The sequence below is a fragment of the Primulina eburnea genome, chromosome 3, assembly GCF_022965805.1.
Source record: "Primulina eburnea isolate SZY01 chromosome 3, ASM2296580v1, whole genome shotgun sequence".
In the NCBI taxonomy this organism is placed as follows: Eukaryota; Viridiplantae; Streptophyta; class Magnoliopsida; order Lamiales; family Gesneriaceae; genus Primulina; species Primulina eburnea.
Window position 1 is genome coordinate 10,267,457 of NC_133103.1, and position 27,212 is coordinate 10,294,668.

The 27,212-nt window shown below is 32.8% G+C and overlaps 4 protein-coding genes across 4 annotated transcripts; 1 reads left to right on the forward strand and 3 right to left on the reverse strand.

Annotated features, from left to right (window-relative positions):
* Positions 1 to 220: 220 nt before the first annotated feature.
* LOC140826223 (thylakoid ADP,ATP carrier protein, chloroplastic-like) lies at positions 221 to 4,529 on the reverse strand. The gene is made up of 10 exons (XM_073188417.1): positions 4,177 to 4,529; positions 2,942 to 2,998; positions 2,562 to 2,624; positions 2,369 to 2,425; positions 2,201 to 2,284; positions 1,856 to 1,924; positions 1,649 to 1,761; positions 1,379 to 1,548; positions 798 to 876; positions 221 to 582 (listed from the first exon to the last, which is right to left on the reverse strand). The coding sequence occupies exons 1-10, from the start codon at positions 4,495 to 4,497 to the stop codon at positions 459 to 461; spliced, it is 1,137 nt and encodes a 378-aa protein (XP_073044518.1). The 5' UTR covers positions 4,498 to 4,529; the 3' UTR covers positions 221 to 458.
* Positions 4,530 to 7,167: 2,638 nt separating this feature from the next.
* Positions 7,168 to 11,125, reverse strand: LOC140826222 (vacuolar cation/proton exchanger 3). Its single transcript, XM_073188416.1, has 11 exons — positions 10,725 to 11,125; positions 10,333 to 10,400; positions 10,153 to 10,181; positions 9,827 to 10,023; positions 9,518 to 9,730; positions 9,265 to 9,396; positions 9,023 to 9,139; positions 8,786 to 8,839; positions 8,565 to 8,681; positions 8,020 to 8,113; positions 7,168 to 7,599 (listed from the first exon to the last, which is right to left on the reverse strand). Exons 1-11 carry the CDS (start codon positions 10,980 to 10,982, stop codon positions 7,532 to 7,534), a joined length of 1,347 nt encoding a protein of 448 aa, XP_073044517.1. The 5' UTR covers positions 10,983 to 11,125; the 3' UTR covers positions 7,168 to 7,531.
* A 6,878-nt stretch (positions 11,126 to 18,003) lies between these two features.
* Positions 18,004 to 20,408, forward strand: LOC140826224 (GDSL esterase/lipase WDL1-like). Its single transcript, XM_073188418.1, has 6 exons — positions 18,004 to 18,190; positions 18,734 to 18,811; positions 19,102 to 19,242; positions 19,515 to 19,591; positions 19,693 to 19,842; positions 20,045 to 20,408. The coding sequence occupies exons 1-6, from the start codon at positions 18,080 to 18,082 to the stop codon at positions 20,277 to 20,279; spliced, it is 792 nt and encodes a 263-aa protein (XP_073044519.1). The 5' UTR covers positions 18,004 to 18,079; the 3' UTR covers positions 20,280 to 20,408.
* A 4,530-nt stretch (positions 20,409 to 24,938) lies between these two features.
* Positions 24,939 to 26,680, reverse strand: LOC140828208 (rhodanese-like domain-containing protein 10). The gene is made up of 2 exons (XM_073191190.1): positions 26,130 to 26,680; positions 24,939 to 25,344 (listed from the first exon to the last, which is right to left on the reverse strand). Exons 1-2 carry the CDS (start codon positions 26,579 to 26,581, stop codon positions 25,137 to 25,139), a joined length of 660 nt encoding a protein of 219 aa, XP_073047291.1. The 5' UTR covers positions 26,582 to 26,680; the 3' UTR covers positions 24,939 to 25,136.
* Between the last annotated feature and the right edge of the window lie 532 nt (positions 26,681 to 27,212).

The following is a 27,212-nucleotide window of genomic DNA, read 5'->3' on the forward strand; positions in this document are numbered from 1 at the left end:
TTTCGATTTCAGTTTCAAATTTACGATAATTAATAACTCAGCAGTTAGTAATAGATTTCAGTTTTCAAAAATAAGTAACCAGAATAGAACCATAACAGAAATCTTAAATCATGGTAACAAAAAAAAACAGTATATAGGATGTTAAATATATCATTAAAATATTCACTGAAATCATAAATCATAGCACGATACAGCATTCCGATGATCAAAATTACATTTCGGCCATTGATTTAACAAGAAAATGCCATGCTACATGGGGTGAAACCGAGAAAAACACCCGATGTAGCATAACATAGACCAAAGGACCACCAACAGAAAAGAAAAGAAAAGAAAAGGAATCTTAGAAATACACGAGCAGGAATATAAATGATAGCACATACATCCGATAACTCACTGAGCAATAGAATTAACTCGTTCGAAAAATTGATTTTCTGAAAACATGCTTTCCATTAATAGATTTAGGCAAGGCTATCGCTACCAACTTCCTCTCGTTTCTTCTGATTCTCGTCTTTAATTTTTTGAAATTCCTTCTCCGCGGCCGCAAGGAGACTCTTGGCAGCATCAAAGGTCGTAAGCCTTATGCTGTAGGTGGGATCGGAAAAGAAAAATGGAACCATTAGCAGACTTGTTAGCTTGTAGGAAGTCGTAAAACAATTTCGAACTCAGTTTTGGATTGTCATTTTAAAAACAAAATCAAACATTGCCTCAGATTCTGATAGGTCACCAATCGCCTGAAATCTGAATCCACAGCGATTAATTGTCATGCATATGTTTGTCAGAAAGAAAGAGATGTAAACCTGCTGTTTGGTAATGACTTCAATGCATTTGCCACGAAACCCCTGTACAGTCCCACAACGCCATCTCGTGCCACAATCCCTAAATCAAAACGTCCAACCAGACAATTACCAACTTCTAGTCGTAAGAAACTCGTGTACCCGAGCACACAATAAAAGGAAATGAAAGCCATATTTTTTTCTCAAATCTCACTTTGCTAGCTTTTATATATGAACACGTATATTTACTCAAAAAAACTTGATACACAATTTCATCCAATCATAGTAAATGGGGCACAGCTTAAGTGTACATGGCAATGAAACATCAGGACATACATAGCATAACTCACTGCTTGTGCCTAAATGCTGCAGAATCATGGTATGAAAAGAGAGAGCAACATAGCGTGATCAAGTAATGTTTGCTCACTCATCACATTGGGGCGTAAAACCTCAACCAAAATTTCATATATAGCATATGCATTAGATACATTAAATTTGTGCTATGTCATGGAACACTACCAGAAAAAGTAACATGTTGAAGTATTCTAAATGTATTCCAAAACTTGACGTAGAGTACGTATTGTGTTGTCTCAGTATCACTGTACCTGGAAAAGCATCCAAAACTGTCACATAAGGAGTACCCTTCATTTGCATTTGTCGCCTAATAGTGTCCAGAGGATAGCACAAGGTTGTGGCTACAGTGGCTGACACCAGTGCTGTCAGCAGGGATGCTTCAGTCCTCTTTTGATATTTTTCGGGGAGAGCTTTTTTTACCCTGGCATTCAGAACAGATCCAATTTAAGTCCACATACCTCAAGCTTATTCTGCCTGGACGGCAATACATCAGGACAGCTTCTAAAATAATTTAAGCTTACAAGTCAAAAACGCAAAAATTCACTGCTATATAGGGCGCAATTCCAATAAGAGAAGGTCCTAGACCATTATAAAAAGATGCAAAACCTTCCTCTCTTATCATGTTTGAGGCAACCTGCATGAAAGGGAAAGCGGATGCAATAATTTGTCAGCTCGTGCAAAGCGACATCTCATGTGGGAAAGAAGACAACGGATTAAATAACCATGACCTGTGTCATAGTTTGGTATCCAGGTTCGACAGCTAACCTCAACCTAAGCACATCTAGCGGATAAGTAACCTGGGCAATTCGAAATCAAATAGAGATTAACAGTTGGTTTTTAGTGCATGAAAGGATGTGTGGTGCAAGTTTGAACAATTGTATAACAAAGTGACCTTCCAAATATTTGATTTGCTCCATGAACAAGCAGCCCACCAAATACAAATACTATAATTTGCTCCACTGGCTAATTTCACTCTACAGTCTACATACACTTTAACATGGAAAGCACAGAATAAACTATTTATCAGATCCAATAAGTTTCTAAGTCGGCCATTTGTTTTTTATTTTACTTACGAATGTTGAAGTCATGCCAGCACAAGCACCTGCTGCTAATCTTCCAAGTACGGAGAGTTCCCCATCCTTTGATTGAAAAAGTTTCTGAATTTAGGGAAAAAAACTGCATTATTCAAATGCAAGCATGATCCGAAACTACGGATCCTGTAGGATATAGTTTTGCCTTACCTTGTATGTTTCATAGGCAAATAGTTGTACCGCGCTATAAGGTATTATCCGTATCACCTAGAGCACATCAGAATGATATCAGATGATGTTTAAAACCTGTGTAAAGCCCCATTAAAAATAAATTCTTTGAAATTTGTATGACCATAAGGAACAGCTCTTTTTTATGTTTTATAAAGGGCACAAAACATCAAACCTGGGGTAGGTTTCCTTTCCAGTAACCTTTTACTCCTTCTTCCTTCCCAATTAAAGCAAAAGCCTACATTCAAATTTAAAAGGCACGGCGAAGATGTGCTGTGTGAGAACAAAATATATAGACGAAACTGCAAATGGACTCATCATTTAAATAAAAGAGTAAGATAGCCGATGTTATGAAATCAGAACATCTAAGGCTCTTAATGAAGTTGTTTTAGTCACATTTGTTTGAATTCAGTCTATGGAACAAGTTCATTGTCTTCCATGCAACTAAAAATAAACAAACAAATTAACATCGCTTAAAACACCCCTTCTCACTAGGTTGTATCAACCACTTTATAGTGTGAACTAAAGGGAAGCGTAAGTATTCAACAGAGGTACCTCTATAAATCCTATTCCTGTCTTCACACCTTCCTGTCCAGCTCTGAGTCCATGAGTCTACATAAAATTAGAGGAAAAAACAGATAAATATAATAAGAACACGTCATCTTTTAGTATATAAAACAAAGGCAAATCATAATACAAAAAGATCTTCAGATACATTGTGTAATTTTAATGTTCTATAAAAAAGTAAAACTTTACACATCATCATATAAGAATACTACGGCCTTACTTTATCAGCATGTAATTGATTTACTTGAACTGATAACGTTCACACGATGCGACTATTACGCGGACTCATGCACCAGTCTAATTTTAACTCGAAATTTTACAAATCGTCAAACATAATCTACAGAAGAAAACTGTTGGAGGATAATTTACTACTTTCTAATCTAGCTTTAGCGGAAATTTTGTTGGAAATTTGAATAAAATTTGGAGTTTGAATAAAAATTATGTCTCATGAATGTGAGAGTGTTTTTTGGTTCTCTACATTCTTAAGTTAATTGTGGCTCATTATTGTGGAAGTGTCTTTTGACTTTCCACAAGTTAAGTGAAGGTTTTTGGTTCTTCATATTCTTGAGGTAATGGGAAGAATGAAGATTAATTGAATCTTTCATGACTCTTGGTGTGCATTATGGAGCTTATAAATAGTGTGTTCATTTCCTCATTTCAAATACATGAAAATCTCATATCTTTCAAGCATTCTCTTGCATTTCATATTGTTAACTTTCCATTTGACCTCAGTTAAATTTCGACGATAAAGTAAAAGGACGTTTTCAATTTGACGTAGCAGTGTCTCGTGCTAAGTTATCGCTGGTTGTTTCGTTGTATCCTGAGAAACAGACGTCCAATCCGATCCGATCCTCGAATCACATACATGAAGAGACGAATCTATTTTAAGGACAATGTAATTCGTGCAGGCCTCATGTTGATATACTTTAAACTTTGCACTATTTTTTCTTCTTCGTCATTTCGTTCACTGGTTTTTTTTTTTTAAGTTTATTATACTTTATCATTCGAGGTATTGTGCAACAAATTTAACCCTAAACATAAAAAATAGAAATTCATCGGACAACAAAACATACCGAACTTAAATTCAGAAAGCAGCATTCTGGTACATAAACAACCGAGAAAATTAAATACCGAACAGAATCACAGTAGCAAAATCGATAGCGTAAATACATATGAAATCCAGATAGAATGAACAAATCACACGATTTTGATAAAAAGAACACCTGCATAAGCAGTTTAATACGATCCAGTGGCGCGGTGACTGTTTTGGCGGCAGCTCCGGCAATTGCTCCGGCGGCGAATAGCGCGGCGTCTTTAGGAACCAACGCAACCATAGTCAATGGATGATTGATAAGCTGAGCCCATGTCGGCGAGAAGTCCTTCCCCTCCCTCTTTTCCGAGACAGAAATACAGGAAAAATTACGCCTATCGCCATTGCACACTGCGGCTAACCATTTGGTTTCGCATTGGTCGGGTTTGGTAGCGTCATTCGGGCCCAGACCCGTAATTCTCCGCCATTTTAGTGTAGCTCCAGTAGTGCTCATTTCTTTCTTCAAAGGTAAGTGACTACGGATGAGGAGGAGACAAGAATAAGAATGATGGAATGGGCTTCACTAATGGGCTTTTAATCAGGCCTATTATCACATGGATACTAAATCACTGATGATCATCAAAAGTAACAGAATGGCACTTTACAGTTGGAAAATAATAATTCTTATTTTTAAATTGATTTTTTTTATCTAATATTTATTTATTAAGTGTCATATAGTAATCTAATTTTTTATAACATTTAGTAATTTTTAAAAGAGTTTTGAAAGTGAATAAAATGTTATTATAGATAAGTTAAAAATTTATTACAATATATAGAGGCTATGAAGTGACCCTCACCTCATATTTGATATACGAGGTTTCACGAGATAGTTAATATAATAATATTGGTCCATTTTTTTTTTATTTAAAAATTATCTCTCTCGAATGTATTTGAATATACTCAAAAACAGTTGAAAATGGTTAATTTTCAGAAATAGATTGACCAAGGTTATTTTTCAAATTTTTTGGGTTGAAATTTTAATATATATGGTACCAGTGCACCCACATACGCGGTGCATGCATGTACAAATTTTTTTTAATAACTAATTTGATTTATAATAAAATAAAAGTTATATCTTAACTATAGATTTTAGCGAGGGTTCAGCTTGCAAATCTGATAGAGATAATATTGAAAATAAATTACAATTGTAATTTTGATACAAAAAAATAATGTTGGTATAAGAGCAATTTGAGAAACAAAATATGATGTCTTTAATTTTTTGTCTCTATTTGATAGATTTTTTATATAATAGTATATTACAAAATTCTTGTTAGACGGTATCATTAGTCAATTTTGTAAGACAAACATTATATTTATGTTACTTATACAAAAATATTACTTTTTATTATAAATATGAGCATGATTGACTTATCTCATTAATAACAATCCATGAGTATTTAATTGAAACAACAGAATGCGATAGGTGATAATGAAATCAACATGACAAATATCAGAAATATTGGACATACAGAAATGTAATAAATATTACTTATATATTATGATTGGTAACTAAAAAATATAACGGAATAATGAAATAAAATTATTTGTGTTGACGAAATTAAATTTTATATTAAAAGAATAAAAATAGCAATTACACCAGAAGTTTATTCGTTTATTCTATATTTATGAAGGTTATTAAAAAAACAAGTGACAGAATATATTATCAAAAATGTGTTTTAAAAAAATCAACTCGATAACAACCAGAAATTGAACAACATATCAAATAATCAACATACTCAATAAATTTATTTTTGATTTTCAAAGAGAAAATTTAAATTGTTTATAGTCATCGCACAAAGCCACAATATTGACCAACTACTCTTTTATTACTTCAAAACTTCATGTAACATCACTGATATGTAGTAGCTTTAACCAACTGTGTTTCTTTTTCTTCTTCATACATGCTAAAAAAATTCAATTAACTAATGAGATTGGGCCATATGACATTAAATTTCATGATTTCTCGTACTCTAAGATTGAGAATCTTTCTAATCTCAAAATTAACTTTACATTGCTTTTCTGAAACAAAAACTTATGGAGTGAATTTTCGAAATAAAAATTCATGAAATAGCAAAATAATCCAAGTGAACCTTAGGGGCAATTTTGTCTTGATAGACATGACATTCAACGCACACACGTCGCGGTCGTACACTTACATACAAGTCAAGCTTTTTCCAGTGCAAAAATCATCAGGCTCTTGATTTGCACCTCTTGCACATGCACACGTGAGAGAGCCTAGATACCAAATATTTTTGTACATTCATAAAGTAAGCTATTCTTAAAAACTTCAGTAATCCAATTTTTGATTTGTTATAAATAATCAAAAGAAATATATATGTTATTCCTGTTAGACATGATATACACATAATTTAGTTTTCAGAAAATTTTGTCTTATTTTGAGTCAGGCGCAGGGCAATCTATTTTTCAAATGCTATAGTGTTGATATCTTTATTATATGGCTTTTGCATTTGGTCTATGAAGCCAACTTCTCAAATTTACATGCATATATATATATATATATATATATATATATATATATATATATATATTCACTTGCTGTAGTGACATAATACGTGACATGTCCAAGGAATCATATCGAATCGTTGCAATTAATGTTCAATTACATAAAGAAGGAAAACATCTTAGAAAAGTGGGGTTTAAGATCCAATGGAAAATCAAACTTATTTAAATGTTCTTGCTATTCTATATATTACTTCTTGAAAGAGGTGCTCAACCTACATGAACGGTTCAGAATTTTTTAACTGTCTAATTAAAAAAAATTCTTTTAAATTTAAAGAAATACCAAAGGTAGCTTTGTGTCAAACCGTGTAACTCGCGTCGAAAACGAGATCCATTGTATTCTAAGCAGTACTGTTTGACCGTTAATCCTGTTACATCAAGAGAAAATTAAATATTATTGACTATAATGCTTCAGCACGCCTCGATCTAAATTTTTTTGGGTGATATATATCTGGAGTTTATTATTTGCCGCGACGGTTCGGTTTCCTATATTTCTCCATTATCAGATTTTCCAGCAATTCTAAGAATCTAACGCGAGACACGTTAAATAATTTCGCATAGCATGTTAATCCAGATGAAATGATATGAAATATAATACCAAATATCTCCCGAATTACCACTTTAGCTTATCAAACAATACACATATAAACATCATAGGAAAATAACCCAATAAGTAAAGGAAAAAGAATAAAAGGACAACCCCCAACTTGGCTGTCAAACTGGTATTACTCCGTAGCAAGAAGCCACTCCGGAAACCCTTATTCATAAACAGAATCACTCCAACATTAATTTAGCTACGTTCATCCACGAATTTGAGAACCGGGGATCTCGATCAAATGATTAATAATAATGAATCTCACTGATCCTCGACTTCTCGAATCCGACTCCATCCGAGCGCATGAAGTAATGAACGTGTCGTCGATCCGATATATTCTGCTGAATCTCCCTTCGTTCGCTTGAAAATCCATTCAGATTCTCATGATTTCCTGACCCTGGGAGGTGTTCATTAGCCCTATGTTTGAAGCACTTCCATCATCTGCAAGTGAACAAATTTAAGAAGCAAAAATATTAAGTCATGAGATTAATGGTCAAACAAAAATCTATGGTGAACATATGAATGTAATAAATATTTGGGAAAATATGTCCATTTGTTTTCGACATTTTAACTTATAAAACTTGGATCTTATTATGGTCACTTTGTTTGTTAGTACTATTTAATTTTGTCGGAGTATTGTCATGTTGCTAAATGCGTCAACAGTATCTGGTGACATTCCGTGAAAATTTCTAGTGTCACGTCGATACTTTGGGAAAAAAGGGCAATAAAAACAAAAACAAAACACAAAACTAATATATGGCAAGAACCACTTAGAGACTCAAAATTCAAAATTGTCCAATTTGTTGGACGAATTCGGTTATTTCCCCTAATTATTTGGTGTTAGGATAATTAAATTCTTACTGATAAATGGCGTTTTGACCACGAAGAAGCATGCGGCAATAACAACATAGCACAGCAGAAGAACCAAACCCTTCATGTAGTGTGATGTTCCATCCTGTAAAAGTTAAAAAAAATAGCGTCATTACATTGCAAAATTGCAAGTTTTTTTATAGGGTTTAAAAATAAAAATGCAATTGAATCAATAACTTATTCATGCATGTTGCCTCCGTTTATAATCATTTTAACAAATATTTATCTCTTTGCGATTTTGGTTCTTAATCATGTATCTTTCAATTTTCGATAATTTTAATCTTTTTTCATGGGATCAGTACCATGTTGGCACTATATCAACACCAAATCGGGAAAAAGGACTAAAATGGCAAACAACAAAAAAAAAAAAGATAGCGGACTGAAATCGAAATGTGTTGACATAAAGGACCAAAATCGTAAAAGGTAAACATATAGAAGCAAAAATGTAATTTTTCTTTAAAATCAATCGGATAATTTTGATAGAACATAAAAAATTTTGAGTTCTTGGACTATATTTCACCGTCGAATCAACTTACTTGTAAAGTGAATGCTGTGACCAGAATTGAAATGGCAAGAGAACTTGTTTCCAGGATATGGAAGTCAAGACTCATGTTGTTACCCATGATCCACGAAACAATTACACTTAATGGGACCTAAACATTTAAAATTATTCGTAGTTAAAATATATATAATGATTGTTCCGTAATTCGAAAAATTGTTTTAAAGAATTTTGAGAATGATGTATAAATAACTGTACCACGAACATGGCAATTTGAGTTGCTGAACCTAGTGCCACGCCTAAGGATATATCCTGCATCAGATATAAGTTAAATAAATTTCACTGTAATGTTTCACCAAAAACTAAATATTGTTAAATGGTGATTCATATTTCTAGAACATTCCAAAATTGCGCAGAAGCATCCGGAATATTTTAGAAAATGAATCATTAAAGATCAATTGTTTTTGAGGTATTTAAATAGTTAATAAAACTCACCAATTTGTTCTTGAATGCAAAAATGATAGCCCCGGCATGTTCTGCCGCATTTCCCACAATTGGTAGTAAAATCACACTGATGAAGTTGACGGATAACCCCCAAGAATTCGATGCATCCTATGTATATTTACAAAATATGAACAAATTTTTTATTTTCTTAACTTCGAACATAATTTTGAACACGAATCAAATTAAAAGTATGTTGAACTATTTAACATTAGCATTTAACTTTGTGTACTTACTTCGATTGTGGCAACAACGTATTCGGACAGAACAGCTATGATTCCGGTCATGAAAACTAACCAAATAAATCCACTCCAAAACCCTATAACTGCGGTTTCTTCTGATACATCGTCATCGTAAACATTGTCGTCCTGAAAACAACCGTTTTTCATTATTATTTCATTTTTAAAAAATTTATTTAATTGAACCTAGGGTAACAAGTAATTGTCATCCGAGATCAATAATGTGCCAAAAATCTTGCATGGGACTTGCCTCTTGAGCTTCGAATAATTGTCGATGAGTCCATAACTGGAAGATTAGATATGCAATGTATGCAATGAGCATGATAATGCAGCTTGCCCTAGACAATTGGAGTGCCCCAACCGCTGTTTGTTCCACAGATTTTCCAGCAAATTTGAACATCATAGGCAGTACATGGCACAATAATCCCAGGAACAAAAGCAATGAGTTGACATCTGCCTGTCTCTGTAGTTTTGCAATAAAAATAAGTTAATATAAATGGATTAGATCAATTGATCATTCGTCGAGAAGTTCATACATATATGCCTTTTATTTTCTTACTCGATCGAATTTTTGTTGTACCGAAATGTTGGCAATGCCACCACAGAAGAGAGAGGAGCCAAGAACCAGAAGAAGATTAGAAAGAATAGATCCCAATAGAGAGTATTTAACCACAGAAACTTTGTGGTTGATTAGCGCAAGTATGGCTATTATCATCTCTGTTGCATTTCCACATGTCGCGTTCAAGAGTCCTCCAACTGCAAACACCAAAAATTATTACATAAAGTGTAATTGATCGTACTTTTCTCACACACAGTAATTGGTTGAAATATATATATATATATATTATTTGCATAGAGTTGGTTAACTAAGATGAAGTAAGTCACCTGTTGGCCCTGTATAGAAAGCGATTTGCCTGCATTATGGAGTGAATGATAGGATGCTGATTAGTAAATCCTCGATCATAACATATACACAAATGTACATATATATCTATATAATGTGTACGTATATGTATGTGTGTGTATAGATATAGATATATGGATTCGGTATATATGTGGTCTTACTCTGTGAGAAAACTAACTCGTTCGGCAAGGGGAGTAATTCCGAGTAAGCTTAAAGCAAATACCCATGGCTGAGTAGAAAATAATTGAGACAATTAGTCCACCTTCTTTAATAATCAATCTAAATATTGTGTATATTACGAGTATTAATCACTCAAAGTTAACTTACATATAAAAACATATAATATTATGGTAAAGTTTTTAAAAACATAGGGTTCTGAACCAAATAACATTTTATTTGTCGACAAGGATGAAATTAAAAATACTATTTTTAACTTTGACGTTGTCCAAATCCCATTTCTCACATTGAATTTTTTTATTCCGCCACCCATTACAAAACTCAATCCAAGTACAAATAAATCACATGAAAATATTAACAATGGTGTTATACTCACATTCCCAAAATGACAATAATGCGCAACAATGGCGAAAGGGATGGCCAGAAACAGCACGGAGAGCTTGGTTCCCAGCACGACCTCCTGCAGGTTTGCCAGAAAGCTTCGCAGAAATCCGACCCTTACTCTGTTAACAAGAGAAAGATCGGATTTCTTGCGCAGGGAAGACGAGGACATGTTGTGCGCTGTGCGGCCATGTCTCATATCCTTGCTCAGCCCCTTGATGTTCCCGTTCTCCATGGCCCATGCTTCCGCCATCTCTCAAATTTTTCTCTTTTTTCTTGTGTTTAATTAATCAGCAATGTTGCGATATGTAACAGCTGCAACGGGAAAGGGGTGACTAAATGGATAAAACTGCCCTGAAGAATTCTGAACACTTTGTGGTTTTCGATGTTCGAGATAATCTCTCGGTCTCAACTTATACAACCTTATACAACCAGTATCGGCCAGTGCTGTTGTTTCCGCGAAATTTCGTTATTTTGGCAAGGCATGCATATGGCCAATAGGGATTTCTGTTAGCTTGGATGTGGATCGATGGATTTTATCTAAGTTTTTCTATTTTGTATTTTGGTTATAAAGTATTTAGAGTTGGGTTAAAATTGTGTGTGGGCTTTTGGTTTTTTTTTTTTTTTTTTTGACCGAGGGTTGAGGTGTCATGGATACGTCAATATTTTTTAACGTTATATCAATATTTTTCGATATTATGCTAATGTTTCGGCAAAAAAAAACCAAAAAAAAAAAAAAATTCTAAGGCACATGACCAAAAACAGAAAATAGACAAATTTAGAAAATATTTTTACGATATTACCTTTAAAGAGTGAATTATTAGTTTATATTCTCAAATGCATTTAATATGTCGCTAATTATGTTGTGTGACACAAGTATCCAGGGAATCCTTCGCTATTTCTACATAATTTTGTAATGACCTCCTCCAAACTATCTAAACCACCGTACACAATATAGAACCATGAATGTGGCAAGTTCACTTTACATCGTCTCGGATTTGACGATTGTCTACATTGTATAAAAAACATATCTTTTTATATTTGAGAGTAAGTAATATTTTGCAACGTTTTAGATTCAACAATTGTATACACTATATTAAACATGAGTCTTTTCAGCGTGCTTATATCGATTGTCCACGTTATACAAACATGGGTATTTTCAGTGTGTTTATGTCATCACTCATACACATCCTGAAATACTTCATAAGGGATCAATTATATATCTCAGAATTACCACAAGTCAAACATGCTTAACTTTGAAGTTTTTAGCTCCCAAAAAAATATGCATATTGTTGGTAGTATGAGTTTTACCTATCAAATTTTTAAGTCATCATCAACTTAAATTTACAATCTCATACATGCACAATTTTTGGAATCGCTCATATTACGGTGTTGGATCGGTTCACGTTTTTCTTTGCCTAGAAGCATGTCAGAAAATGTTCCTTGTTCGTAAAATCTTTTGGCATCTGCGATCACTGCTTGTCCTCTTCGGAATCAGGCGTCACATGCATACCGGATTTCACTTGGTTCGCCTCTGAACCACACCGTACCAAGAGAGGTCCTCTCTAATACCATTTTGTAACATCCTAATTTCGACAATTGTTCACACTGTACTAACGTTGATCTTTCCAACGTGCTTATGTGTGCAATCACAAGCAGCCTGAGAAAACTTCTCAAGAGGTCACCTATATCAAAATTACCTCAAGTCGAGCACGAGAGTTACACTAAACAGAACTTATGTATTTGACATGAGATGCTGAGTTCAAATGCTGAGAAAAACTTGATAAACAATTATCAGGAGTGGGATAATCCTGTAAGTAATGATACATGTGATCTCATGAGGGCTTTGGCCCAAGCGTTGATTACAACAACAATTACCCGCACTGAAAGACATTTAAGCTACTGTACGATTCAACTACAATATACTAACAATTCAACACTATTATCCTACAAAAATAACATCAACTATATATTAATAATTTTCTTCATTTTATCCAACTACAATAATTCAACAAAAGTATAATAGAATTAATAAATATATATGTATAAAATATATTTACACATACATATATATGTATGTATTATAGTGGATATGTTTATGGTTATACCATAACTGCCTCCACCAAAAATCAACATACTCGATTATTTAATCATGTCCAAAAAATATCTTATTACCTTCCTCCACCTAAGTGAGGTATCAAATCTTCCAATGGATTAAAAAAAAAAAATTGTCATCCCTAATGAGAACTCACATTTTCTCTCATATTAAAAAGGAGACGTGGTATCAAACTTCGCATTCTCTCTCATGTTAAAGAGGAGTTTGGGTTTGAAACTCAGCTTTATTATAAATTTTAAAAAGAACAAAATTTTGTTATATTAAATGATTTTAAAAATTGTAATATTTATTTTAAAAACCCAAAAACTTTGTACATAATTTTTATAATGAAAAGCTTGCCTATACTTTAAAAGAATTCGAAATTATATAGATGCCTAGCTAGTAGCAATGTATTTTTTTTTATTGTTATTATTTTTTAAAAAAAAAAAAGATAGCAGCTATGTATTTACATGAAACATAAATATATTATTTTTGACTTTTTGATGTGATTGATTATTATACAGTACTTTCGTACGGATGATGTTATTTTAGAACGAATAATTGTTAGGAATAGTGATCAAATAACATTATGATAGGTTTGTATATACCTTTCATATTAATTAAGATGCTAACTGATATATATATATATATTATGTGAGCTGAATGTATTGACCATATATAGCGGATGCATGCATGGTATATGGTCGGTAATCTGGTTTGAATGTGATGTATTTCGCCTCAGACCAAATTACCAATGCCGACATGCACGTATGTTACGTAAATGATGAGAAAAACTTTAGATTTGACTTGATTTTACTGTGTATAAATTAATTTTCTGATCATATTTTATGGAATTTGGATTTGAATAAACATAAAAAAATATATCCATCACAAAAAATTTCAATTATCATGATTCTGATCTCATCTTTATATGTCATGGTTGGAAACAATGACAAATTTATTTATTTTTTATTTTGTATATTTTATTCGATATATTCTTATAGCCGTCTTTAATATGGAATAATTATTTTTCCAATAATAATAATTTGTTTTTCTATATATAAAATTAGGACGTGATTGAATGCTTAATTTTAAAATAATTTATTTCATATAATTTAAGTCTGAATATTTATATGTTATGTTTCATATATTTTGTGTACATTAACAGTAGTTAATTATTATATAAGAGTTTATGTAGTTTATATAACACAAATATATAATTGAATGATGTAGAGAAATATATGATAAAATTAATTTTAATTTTTCAGTTTTTTAATAAGGTGAATAATATGTTTTAAATATTGATTTATGTCAAAGATAATTAAGTTATTTTAATAAAATTTAAATTTCTAAATTCAGACCTTTTTTTTCAAACAAAAAAATGAATTCTAAATAGAATTTTTAAATTTCCAACCAAACACAACATGAAATTCGAAATCCATGAATTTTCAAATCCAATTCCAAATCCAATTCTACTCCCAAATCCAAAACTTTAAACATCCAAACATATTGTTAGAGTAACTAACTTTTAGTCTCATTGTCTGTTTTGATACTTATATATATTAATAAAGTGTTAAAAATTTAGTTCAAGTAATATATATCCTAGCAGATAATCAGATATAATTTTTATTTTCTAAATATCAAGTTGTGTAGGTTCAATTCTTTCTTGGTTTTTTTCCCTTCTTTTATAGAACACTATAAAATTAATAGAAAATATTATTGCTACTCATAGCTGGGAAAATTTCAAATTTAAATAATGTTTCAATCAATCTCCACAAAGACGTAAAGTTTAGTACTCAAACTTACACCAACATACAATTCATAGTAATCGGATATATATGATAAACTATTGGTTTTAGTACTAATTGTTTAATTATTGGACCCAACGTTAGACGTGCTCTTGATTGATTTTACTTATGTCAATTAAATCATCTAAATGATAAGAACTTGCCTAGATTATTGCTTTCAAATACGAGTAGGTCTTTTATGTAATATCATATATATTTTTGTGAGACCGAGTCAACTAGATTTAATTAATAGGAGTTTTTTTGCCCAAATATTTACCTATTTTTGTTTTCCAATTAAAAATATATTTTAACCTAAATAATATTTATTTATTTATTTATTATTGGAGAAATAAATGATTTATTTTATATTATGAACAGAAACAAAAAGTACAGTTTTCTTTTTTCGAAAAAAAGTTTTCATCGCTCAAGTACATGTACGGCCATGAAACTTCCTGGAAATTTCGAGATACATTTTCTTTATCATTTTCAAAACATCCTAACAACTGTCCCAAAAATTGATTTCTATTTTTGGCCAGTTCAGGCGGCGTTGGATACCGTAATATAGGATTGCGTGTATCTTTGTCTGAACACCATTAGATAATACAGGTTATTTTTCAAGCATATCAAAACTCGATCAACATTTATCGTGCATATTTATGTGAATACTGATAAGGTGTCATTCATCCATTAGATGTGATGAAATAAAAAAAAATTGTGCATTCAATGGGTGAATGACACCTCATCCGTACTCATATAAGTGTGCATGATAGGTATGCAGCATATCAAAACTATATATATATATATATATATATACACACACGAGTAGGAAGGATTCTTGAGAAAAATAAAATATGAGGCATGGAATTGAAATATATTAAATTTATAATATAAACCATAAATTAAACATAAAATATTTTTGTATAAATATTATTATATTGAAATAATTATTCCTCAATCAAATCTCGTGTTTGAATAATTTTAAGTTCATTATAATATTTTTACTAGTCTCAGATATACAAACTTGTTTGTTTTTCATAAAAAATAAAGAATATCATTAAAAAAGTGAATTTAACAAAACAAAAAAAACCTTTATTTATTTCCTTGAAAAATAGTTGCGCAATTTTCCAAAACTTAGTTATAAATAAGTTTATATTAATTAAAAAAATTAAAAAATACTACAAAATATAAAAACTAAACTATATATTTGGGACAATTGAAAAAAATTGTGCTCATTCACGTCCATTTCAGCATCCATCACAAAAATGTTTGAGGCTATGAACATTAATTATATGAAATATCAAGTGTTTTTGATAAAATAATCATTCAAAACCACTTGATTTTTCTCGTGAAGGAACGACCTTAGTTTGCCCATGTTGCGAGGGATTTTCTAGGAAGTTTCCTTCGATAGACAACCAAACAAATCTTAACCACCTGTGAATATCTCGGCACCAATTATCATCATATATACTTGCAAAAAATTGTGAGACCTCTTGTCGGCTATGATTGAAGAGAGACAAAAATTTGTGTTAGACGATTTTATGGATCGTATTTTGTGAGATTGATTTCTTATTTGGGTCATCCATGAAAAAATATAACTTTTTATGCAAAGAGTATTACTTTTTATTATGAATATCAGTAGGATTGACTCGTCTCACAGATAAAAATTCGTAAGACCGTCTCACAAGAGACCTACTCTTGAAAAAATTAACCAATTCAGAGTTTGTGGGGAAAATAATTTCAGATTGTTTAAAAATCAATCTCAAAATTATAATATTTTAATCGATGAAAATTATTGAATTCTTATAAAATTGGGTGATATTTTTTTTACGCGTTAGATATCTTAATATGATACAAACATGTAACACGTGGCAACTAATATATACAACTGTCACACACACCACATGCATGGGGACACAACAATTACAGGTCACGGATATCATAATTAGAGTGGCACGGAACAGAAAATTTAATATGAAAACAAACAAGGGAGGTTTCCTCGAAGTTTCCTGTGAACAAACTCTAGCTCAAAGGTCCAAAATAGCTTGATATTAGCTTACGCTTATGATTTCATGTTGCTTCAAACTTATCCTAATAAATTTTCTCTTCATTTTTTCGTTTTTTGTTTTAATAAATTCGTAGTCAACAATAACACACAAGCCTTTATCTTAGCAAATGAGGTCGGTTATTATGATTCCACATTTGTAATTGTGTGTTATCTCATATTATATCCTCGTTTATATTTAATTGTTTGTATCCAATTATTTTTTGGTCTACTTCTTTGTCTATTATTATGGGAATTAGTCGTGGTCTCGCATATCTATACTATATTATTAAGTGTGATAAGTAGCTATTTTAGAGGACACCAAAATATTTAATTCTATAACTCCTTTAAGTCACTCCATATTCTACGTAGGAAAAAAAATCTAAACAAAACTTTTCTTTTAAATCGAACGACTCTTCTAAATTGAAAATAATTTTGTGCTTATTGTTTAATATTATTTGATCAAATTAAAAATAATAATAACAAATATAATACGTGCACATCCTTTACCAGTCCTACTGGACTCTCTATAGTCTATTGGTCACCTTTGTATGTTTCGATATCATTTCTAAGTGTCTAATTCATTTCTAAAATCTTCCACATAATTTCTTTTGACGTACACTCGGTCATATATCTTTTTTAGGTCGATAAACACTTTGTGTAAATGTCGTTTCCTCTCTCGATAGCTTTCTAATAATAGCCTAAGGACCTTCCATGCATCCTAATTTCGATTAATAAGCTTCAAGTATCCGAATCCTATGAGAATATTTCTTTGGAGTATTTATTTCTCGATTACATAGATAATCTTGTCCTGAATCCCCAATACACAATGGTAACTCCATAAAATGCATCCAATAATATTGGAGAGTATTTTATTTGAATATAATCGCATTCTAAATTATAATATGAACTGAAACAATTATTTGTTGATGTATTGTAAGTTGTAACACCCATCTATGAATTGTATTTTTTTAAAATAACATTTTTGTAATAGAGTCATTTTAATTTTTATAAATTATATTTTTATTATTTTTCGCTCAAATTGATGTATTCATACATGTTCTCAATTCTCAATTTTTATAGCAAACAGAATTTTAAAATTGGGAAAATGAATTATTTGGGTCATTCACTTGTTCAATTTTGGTTTTAGACTATTTTTGGTGATCAAATTCGGTTTTCTTACATTAATTTATAATTTTTTGCTATTTTGGTCGAACTGTTCACGTGACATAATGACAGATCAACCATATTCGATATCACGTAAAAATTTCATGTTTCTGTATCAAAATTTTTCAATGTTACATCAATTATTAAATTAAAATAATCAAAAATTAAAAATTCAAATTTCCAAATATCCAAACCAACCTAACAGTCAAAAACCGAGTAACATATACACAGACCACAGTGAAGGTGAGAAGAGAAGAATCATGATCGGGCCGGGCCGTCCGCAGTTCGTGCTTTTCGGGTCCTCGATAGTTCAGCAGAGCTATAACGTTGGGGGCTGGGGTGCTATCCTCGCCGATCTCTATTGTCGAAAGGTACCCGCTGCTATAGTTATCAAAATAATATTTTTTTAAAATTCAAGAATTTTCGATCCCTTTACTGGCTGTAGCTTTATTGTTGGTCGGTTTGTGATTTTCCTTTATGGTGTCCTTGATAAGAATGGATAGATTGATGGTGCGTAGAAATCCCAGGTTTTAGTATGATTTGTTGCAGTAGATTTTGTTGATATGTGGGGATTTTATGTAATTTGCCTCAATTTCCATTATTAGGATCACAAAGGATGAAATCTCTCGATTTTTATATTGATTTATGGCATTTTAGTCGAATCTATGTATTAAAAGAATGATCTTGGTCTAGTGTTATGAACTCGTTTCGCATATTCTTGATCATATATAGGAGCTTATTTAAATGATACTGACTAAGAAGATGCATTGATTGGTATATAATGGAATTATTATGGTGCTTAGGAAGGAAATAGGAAATAGATTATGTGCCTTTGTGCTCCTCGGTTTCTTGTTTTTCTCCTCTGAATTTAGGAGTTTTCCCTTAATAACCTTCTTTTTCTGGGATCATCATAGGCGGATATAATACTACGCGGATATTCGGGTTGGAATTCAAGGCGTGCTCTGGAAGTGTTGCACCAAGTTTTTCCCAAGGTATCTGCCGGAAAATTATTCGGGTTCATTATTTTAGGAAGTTTACTATTGACAACGCTTTTGAACTACCCTCATTTTGTTAATGGAGTGAATACAGTTTGGTTTCAAAGAAAAGAATACATGGTTACCCTGATTCCAACCGTTGAACTCGGGGAAGATCCAGTGAAAGACCCTCGGCTCGAAGCATTTTTTTCTAAAAAATTCAATTTTCACCTCCTCTTCCTGAGCCTCATAGGTCTGGGTTGAATCTAATGCAACATGCTCTCTGGTGATTTACGTTGTGTGTTTAGGATGCAGTTGTCCAGCCTTCGCTCGTTATTGTATATTTTGGTGGTAATGATGCGATGCGTCCTCATCCTAGCGGCTTAGGCACTCATGTTCCTCTTCTTGAATATGTTGAAAACATGACAAAGATTGCTAATCACATTAAGGTAAGAGAATGCTTCTGTTATTATTATATTATTATCATTTCAAACTTAGTTGTGGAGTAAGTTCTTATCATTAATCATGAGCTAAAGTGATTTGGACAACCTAAGTTGGTGAAAATTTGCTGTTTCAGTGAATATGTAAATACTTTGGATTTAGGAGGAGCAATTGAATTTATCCATGCATGATTTCAAAATCTCTGCCGCCGCAACGTGCTTGTTCCCAATTTCCTGCACATTAATATCATGCTTTGTGTGCTAATTACTCTTGTTTTCAGAGTCTTTCGAAGAAGACACGGTTGATTTTTCTTACCTCTCCTCCCGTGAACGAACAACTGATCGACAAATTTTTCGGGTGAATTTTACTCAAATTCCTTTGATTTATTCCATTTCCATGTTTTGAACATATCATCTTAGAAGGTTTGGTGTTTTACTTAACCCTTTTCTCTAAACCAGCAAATCATTGAATAACCAAGCTCGTACAAACGAAGCCTGCCATGCATATGCTGAAGCATTGGTGGCACTAGGCAAGGAACTAAACATCAAAGTCATCAATCTTTGGGCAGCAATTCAGCAGAGAGATGATTGGTCAACAGCTTGCTTAACGTAAGTTCATTGTTTATATTATTATGTTTCTTCCATTTTTTTCCCGGTTATGAAATGTTGCTCTCTACGACTACACTACACTACAAAGCTCATTCCTATACAAGATGCAATAACTCGACATCTTGCAAAGTACCAAACAATGCAATTATCATGGATGACTATATACTTTTTTTACTAACAATGTTCTTGGTGTCTTGTCTAGAGATGGAATTCATTTTTCAAACGAGGGGAGCAGAATCGTCGTGAGGGAGATACTGAAGATACTCAAAGAGTCTGAATGGAAGCCGAGCCTCTACTGGCTATCAATGCCAACTGAATTTCCGGAGGATTCGCCTTATTATGAGGTTGATTCTGATGGGAAAACTACTAGGAACTTCTCTAATTCAATTTCTAGTTGGAAAATAGAGTGGACAAATGGCATCAAATCTAATCTTTGAATTCGTAGTTTTCCAGCTGTATTTCATGGTTAACTTGGTTGTTCTTGATTACTATTCTGAGACAGGGTTAGTAGGTACATACTTACCCTTTTGAGAAGTCATCGGCCTAATGTACAAATATTACAGTCATCTCATGTTATATTTTCTTTTTCCTTCCCCCAAAAATACAGAAAAAGAACCCAAACAAAGAATATCCTCGAGTTTTGGTAAAATCAGATCGCTCTTTTAATTTATTAATATTAATATTATGATTCTTGTATAAATTTTCCAATCGAAAAATTAATACTATAATTTTTTATATATGTCATAAATTTAATAATTTAAGCCATTCTCTGTTCCCTTGTCCGATCATCTGTATTTATCTTACCATAAGATAAAACCAGCCTCGTCCTATAAAGTCTGTATTAGATATGATTTCATGAGATTGGTGATTGTTGCATATGTAAGTTGTAAAACCTCAAAATAAGCAACATAAAATATGTCCCAAGGCTTGTAACCTACAAATTAATCTCAGTTAATGCGTGATTTAAATATAATAATGATCCCAAAAATGAGTTAACATTAAAAATGGTTTTTTTTTTCACATTTCTGAACATTTGGTTCCTTTGCTAATATAATATATCAGCCCCCACAAATCATTTCTAAGATACACAAATCAATGCAGTACCTTTTCTTCTTTTTTTTCTTTCTTCTCCTTAGTCATATTCCTCTATATAAAACAGAACAACCCACTACAGAAGATTTTTAAAAATTGTCCTTCTCTATAGAAATTTTTTGCACCCTTGTCACTCTCCTTTGTTCCCAAAATTCATTTGATTAGTTTAATCTCGACTTAGTTCAACAAATTTTTATCCAATTTTCTATATATTTATTTTTGAAAATGCAATTTTCTATGTATTGGATAATAAGATTGTAATGCCCAAGGATTTGGTTACCGTAATCTGAGATGATTAACGTAATCTGAGATAATTTATTGATGATGAACTGATATGATTATAGATGCATTATGCCGAGACCGAACGGGGCCAAGTATATGACTTATACCAGAATTGGACAGAACTATTGGCGCCCGAGCGGTAGTTTTTAACCACCCGAGCGCCAATGTTCAATAAAAGAGGCTTCGGGCAGAAAGCTGGACGCCCGGGCGGTAGCTTTTGACCGCCCGAGCGCCATCGAGTAGTGCAGGGAGACAGAGCGCCCCGTGCCCGGGCGGCAGCGTTTGATCGCCCGAGCGCCGAGCTCGCGCCCGGGCGGAAATTTATTACCGCTCGAGCGCGAGGCGTGTCGCAGGAAGGATGTGCCACTTGCCTTGTTGCATGCGCGAGATATATATATATATATATATATATATATATATATATATATACATGCAATTCATTTTAAGAATTCATACGGAAAGAATATCGAGAAAAAGGTTCCAGAAAAAGGGTTGAAAATCCTTACGCCTTTTGTGAGAAATCCGTCTGTCCGATTTTGAATCCGATTGCGGTACTGAGTTCCTATCAACGTAGGCTACAACTAGACGTAAGTTTTGCTACGTTTTGATATGATTGGAAATTATGGTATTGTCAGAATCTGATATGATTCATATATGATGTTCTTGTCATGTTAGACATCGTATAATTGAAACCGGACTGAGGAACATATACCATATGAAATTGTTATGATTTTTAGAGTTGAGTTGAATAAGAATTGATATCAAGATTGAGTGATTATCGAGTATAAGACGTTAGAATTGATATCTGACTGAGAAGATAATGCTGGGTATATTGAGACTATGACGTTATGTTGTTGAAACAGAATTTGATTGAATTCTGATTATATCCCGTATTGATTGAATGATGTATTGATATTATACCCTTGATATCGTTATTGTCAGACTGAGTATTGACAGGCTTGGGGTTCGAGACTGCGACCGAGTCAGAATATCAGAAAGAAAGGTATAAATTAATGTTGAGTTGGGGTTGCACAACTCGAGTGTGGTTCGACTCGAGTTTCCCTAAATCACATACTTTACTTTATTGTATTGATATTTGCAATTGGTGAGACTTATGACTGGAGTCTATTGATGTATAGCTAATGTATGATAAGATTGATAAATGTAATCTATTGATTTATAGTAACTGCATGTAATGACTGCTGACTCGCTAGTCATTGATTGATTTGCTTAGCTACTGATTGCATGTATTGATTACTGAGTCGTTGAGTCATAGGCTGATTCGCCTAGTCACCGGCTGATTCGCCTGGTTATGGACTGATTCGTCTAAAACTAAGCTGATTCGCATAATTACAGGCTGATTGTCTGATTATTGGCTGATTCGCCTAATTACTGGCTGATTCGTCAGGTTATTGACTGAGTCGTCAATTCTGCGGCTGATTCGCCCAGACATTGGAGATATTAATTATATCGATGCCGTTTAGGGATTGATTCATTCCTATCGACTGAGATTCGATATAATTACCTATACCCAGACATCGGGATCCCTAGGATAGAGTTGAGTCGAGTCTGAGACAACGCATCAGTTGAGTCGAGTCTGAGACGACGTGTCGGTTGAGTTGAGTCTGATATGACATGTTGATTTACATTATTTATACCATTCATGATTATTAAATGTTTGATATTGATTTATGTTTCTGATTTGAGACATGTTATGGATAATGCTTATATGCTTTCGTATATGCTTTTATATGATTGCATGTTTACATTGTTTATACTGGGATATTTATATCTCACCGGAGTTATCCGGCTGTTGTCTTGTTTTGTATGTGTGCATGACAACAGGTGGGGCTGGATCAGGGTCAAGAAGAGGATGAGAGAAGATTAGATAGCGTGGAGATCCGGGCTTCGAAGCAACGTAGGATTCAGCACTGATATGTAGTTGGACCTAGTTGAACTCTTGTAGATAACACAAGATTTGTACGTTCATGTTTAATATGTAATTTGATTAAATTACATTACGTTTCCGCTTTGTATTTTAAAAAAAATTTAGACCATGTTTTATAATTGATTAATTAGTCTCAATGACGATTAAGAACTTGATTAGCGTCCGGGTCCCCACAAAGATAAAGTCTTGTTCATAATTTTCCGACGACCGTGCTCATAATAGAGATCGATGATTGTTGTCTTTGCGTTTTATCTGGATATAACATATGTGGAAGGTATTCTTAGTATCCTTCACTTTGTTATAATTCAGCATGTAAACCAAAAATCATGATTTGCATCTCCATCTCACAAAATAATTATCATCCCTCAATTCAATGGAGTACAAATTCATTTTTCTAGCTTCCTTCAGCGGCAACTTGCTATGTATTTAGGACAAGTGATGCATTTTTGGCCCATATATTTGATGGATTATGGGACATTGGAGACTCTGTAAACCTAATCGAAACTGAGGTGGATTAGACACTAATAGATTAGCAAATGAAGGATCTAGAGGAATTGTGGAAAACTGAATAAGCCCAGAATTAGTTTTACCAGATATTAAAAAAATAATAATAATAAGAAAGCCAAACCACAACACATAAACGAATTCAGAAGCTATGACTGTAGAAGGAAAAAAATAATTATTAAGCGCACTTCATTCGGTTCAGATGATCAATATAATTGATCTTCTTGTGAAGTTCACGATATTTTGATTTGAATTCAGATGATTAATTGATCTTTTTATATTAAAATATATAAGGTGAAACACATTTGGTGTAGCATAGAATGATCCTTTTATAAAATAGATAGTAATGAAAAATGCAAATGCTGCAGTTCCCCGGAGACCTAAAAGTAATAAAAATTACTCCAATTAACAGTAGTATTTAAAAGAAAATAAAGAGAGACAATGCAAAGAATGCAAAGAAATTTCTTGGTGTACCCTAGACATTATCCAACCTATACCTTTCCATATTTGACAAGAGTTATAAATTCAATTTGGCCTAAACTGTTTGATGGTTTCAATTTGTCCGTGGACTGTGTGGGTTTGTGCATTTTTAGCTGTTACAGTATAAAATTCAACGAGTACTGGTAGTTGTCACACATCGATTAGATAAAATCTCTGATAGTCGCATATATGGACTTTGGCAATCCTCTCCTCTTGAGTTGGTTTTTGTAGTTGAGTTAGGTCCAAATTCCAATCTTAACATGATATTAAGGCTTATGTTATGTGTTAGATTACCCATAGGACACTCGTTCTTTCCATAATTTGGTCATTTATAAACTTCACGCTCCAGATGTACATTCATCGGCGTGAGGGGGTGTGTTAGTTGTCCCACATCAATTAGATAAAATTCTTGAAAGTTGCATGTATGGACTTAGGCAATCCTCCATCTAGCTTTTGGGGTTGAGTTAGGTACAAGTTCTAATATTAATAAATACTTATTTTTAATTTCTAACTTAGGTATAACAAATCAAAATCATAATCGGAATTGTAAAGTTACATAAATAACTCAATTTATATGATTTAAGCTACTTAATTTATATAAATTTAATTTAATCATATCATTACTTCCTTTTTTTTTTCACTAAACAGTTGATACTGAAAATAGTTCATGGAATGGTATAAGTTATTAAATGATTACCTCACGAGTCGTATTATTATTTATTTCACTGTTAATTTTTTTAAAAAATTATTCAAATCCTTTCGAATCATAACTTGATTGGAACAAAAGTCGTACCAAATGTAAAGTTCGAATTTGATTCCACCATGCATCAATTGTAGACGTAACAATAGATCTTCTTAAAATCATGATCAACCTACCAAAAAGATGGAGCTATTTTTATAACAGTCTGTTACGGTGGTTTCCAGGAGAATGAATTCAAGAAATCATAAAAAAATGGCTAAAATTGACGCAAATCATTAAGAATTTGACTCATTTGTTCTCCACATTTCCCACAGATTGCAATGCAGTAAGCAGCTTGAGGAAGATATAGGATGCACCCCCAATGGTGGCATATTGCAGCTTCTCAGTTCCTTCGACTTTTCGGAAGTCGATGTCCGTCGCGCGGTTGAAACCTCCAGACAACCACCCCAAGTTCTTGTATCCTTTTTCGTGTAGTTTTGAAGCGGCCAACGCAGACCTACAAAATTTACTTGTTCATCCATCCAGAGAGAATGGAGTTAAATTGCATGCGTATGCAAGTCTACTATTTTCATCATTGGACTTTATTTTTTTCTGATGAAAAATATAGGTTCTTCTGAAGGCCAAGATATTTCGAGACTGTTTCTTTAAATTTATTTTAAAGACCTTAAAATATCCCAATATTTTATTAGCTGGTTCATAAGTTATTTTAAATATAAGTTGTTAAAATATTCAGATCAGATAAGTCAACCGAGCTTAAAACTACTGATATTAAAAATAGTTTATAGCACAAAACGCATCTTGATATTTAAAAAACACTATAAAAAAATTCTACTCGATAATTTTTGGTAAAAACTTGTGTGAGACAGTCTCACAAGTCGTATTTTGTGAGACAGATATCTTATTTGAGTTATCCATGAAAAAATATTACTTTTTATACTAAGAATAACTTTTTATTGTGAATATCAGTAAGGTTGATCCGTCTCACAGATAAAGATTCGTGAGACCCAAAAGACATACTCGTAATTTTTTATGTACTCTTTAAGCAGCTTAGAAACGGTTACTAAAATGTTAATTAAAAACATTCTATCAATTCATCCCAAATAACAATTTCCGTAAATAACCCATCGTTCATTAAATTTGTATGTGAGAGCTAAAGTATAAAAGTAGTATTTTAAAAAAATAACATATTGATTCAAAAACCCAACACATTTTCAAAAAATTATCTAAAAAATTGAAGCTAAAATGCCATGCATCATCCCAAATTATACATAATTTCATTACCTCAATCCCTCTCCACAAGCCACAAGAATCTTGCCATCCTTGTCAGGAACAATTTCCTCCACCTGCTCAACGAATTCCGGATTCATCATCGTGAAATACTGCCCAGTCCACAGCCCGATGTACCCGAAATGCACCCATTTCTTCAACAACGTGAGAGGGCTGTTATCCTTGTCCTCCACGAAGAGTGGCACGTGCAGGGAGCCTGAGACACGGGCCCTCTCCCACTCCCACTGCGGCCTTACGTCGAGCAGTGCGTAGCCGTGAGATTCAATGGCCGAGGATGCGTCCTTTGGCGCTATGGGGCTGACAGCGCCTGATTGGATGAGCTCCTGGGCTCTCCCGCCTAAGACGGAATTGACTGTTAGAGAAGCTGAGCGCGGTGCGACGGCGGCGGATAACGGACGGCGGAGGTGGTTGGGTGGTGGGTGGCGGTGTCTCAATTGGATTTCCATTGTAGGATATGATTTCAGTGCTTGTTTTAGCGATCGCGAATCTTATCTTTAGCTTGTCTTGTTTTTGGGGCTCTTCAAATGACAGCGGCGAGAATTTGTAGAAACGCATTTAAAAATCTTATTTTTATTTATTTATTTATTTATTTATATAATACAAAGCAACATAGTCATAGGGCATGCATCCCTTCAATATCATTCCAAACTTTCTCATCTTCTCTACTCTTTGTCACATTAAAAAAAAAAAAAAAAAAAAAAAAAAAAAAAAAAAAAAAAACTCATTCACATATCTAAAATATTAAAAACTTCAAACAATTTTTTTATAGACCCAATTCAAATATCTTAATAAAAATTTTCCTTATTTATGACATCAATTACTCTAATTTTACTAGTTGACAACTAATTAAATTCCAAATTTTCTAAGTTCACCGAAATGATTATTTTCCCGTTGAATATCACATACAAAACTTATTAAATTTGTTTTTTTTTCCACTTTTTCTTCATTTATATTATACATACACAGACATATGTATGTATCATGTCTCTTATACACAAACAACAAACACACACACAACTTTGCTCGTACGTTCTATACCCAACACACTATGGTAAGTGTATGTTTTTAACTAGAGCA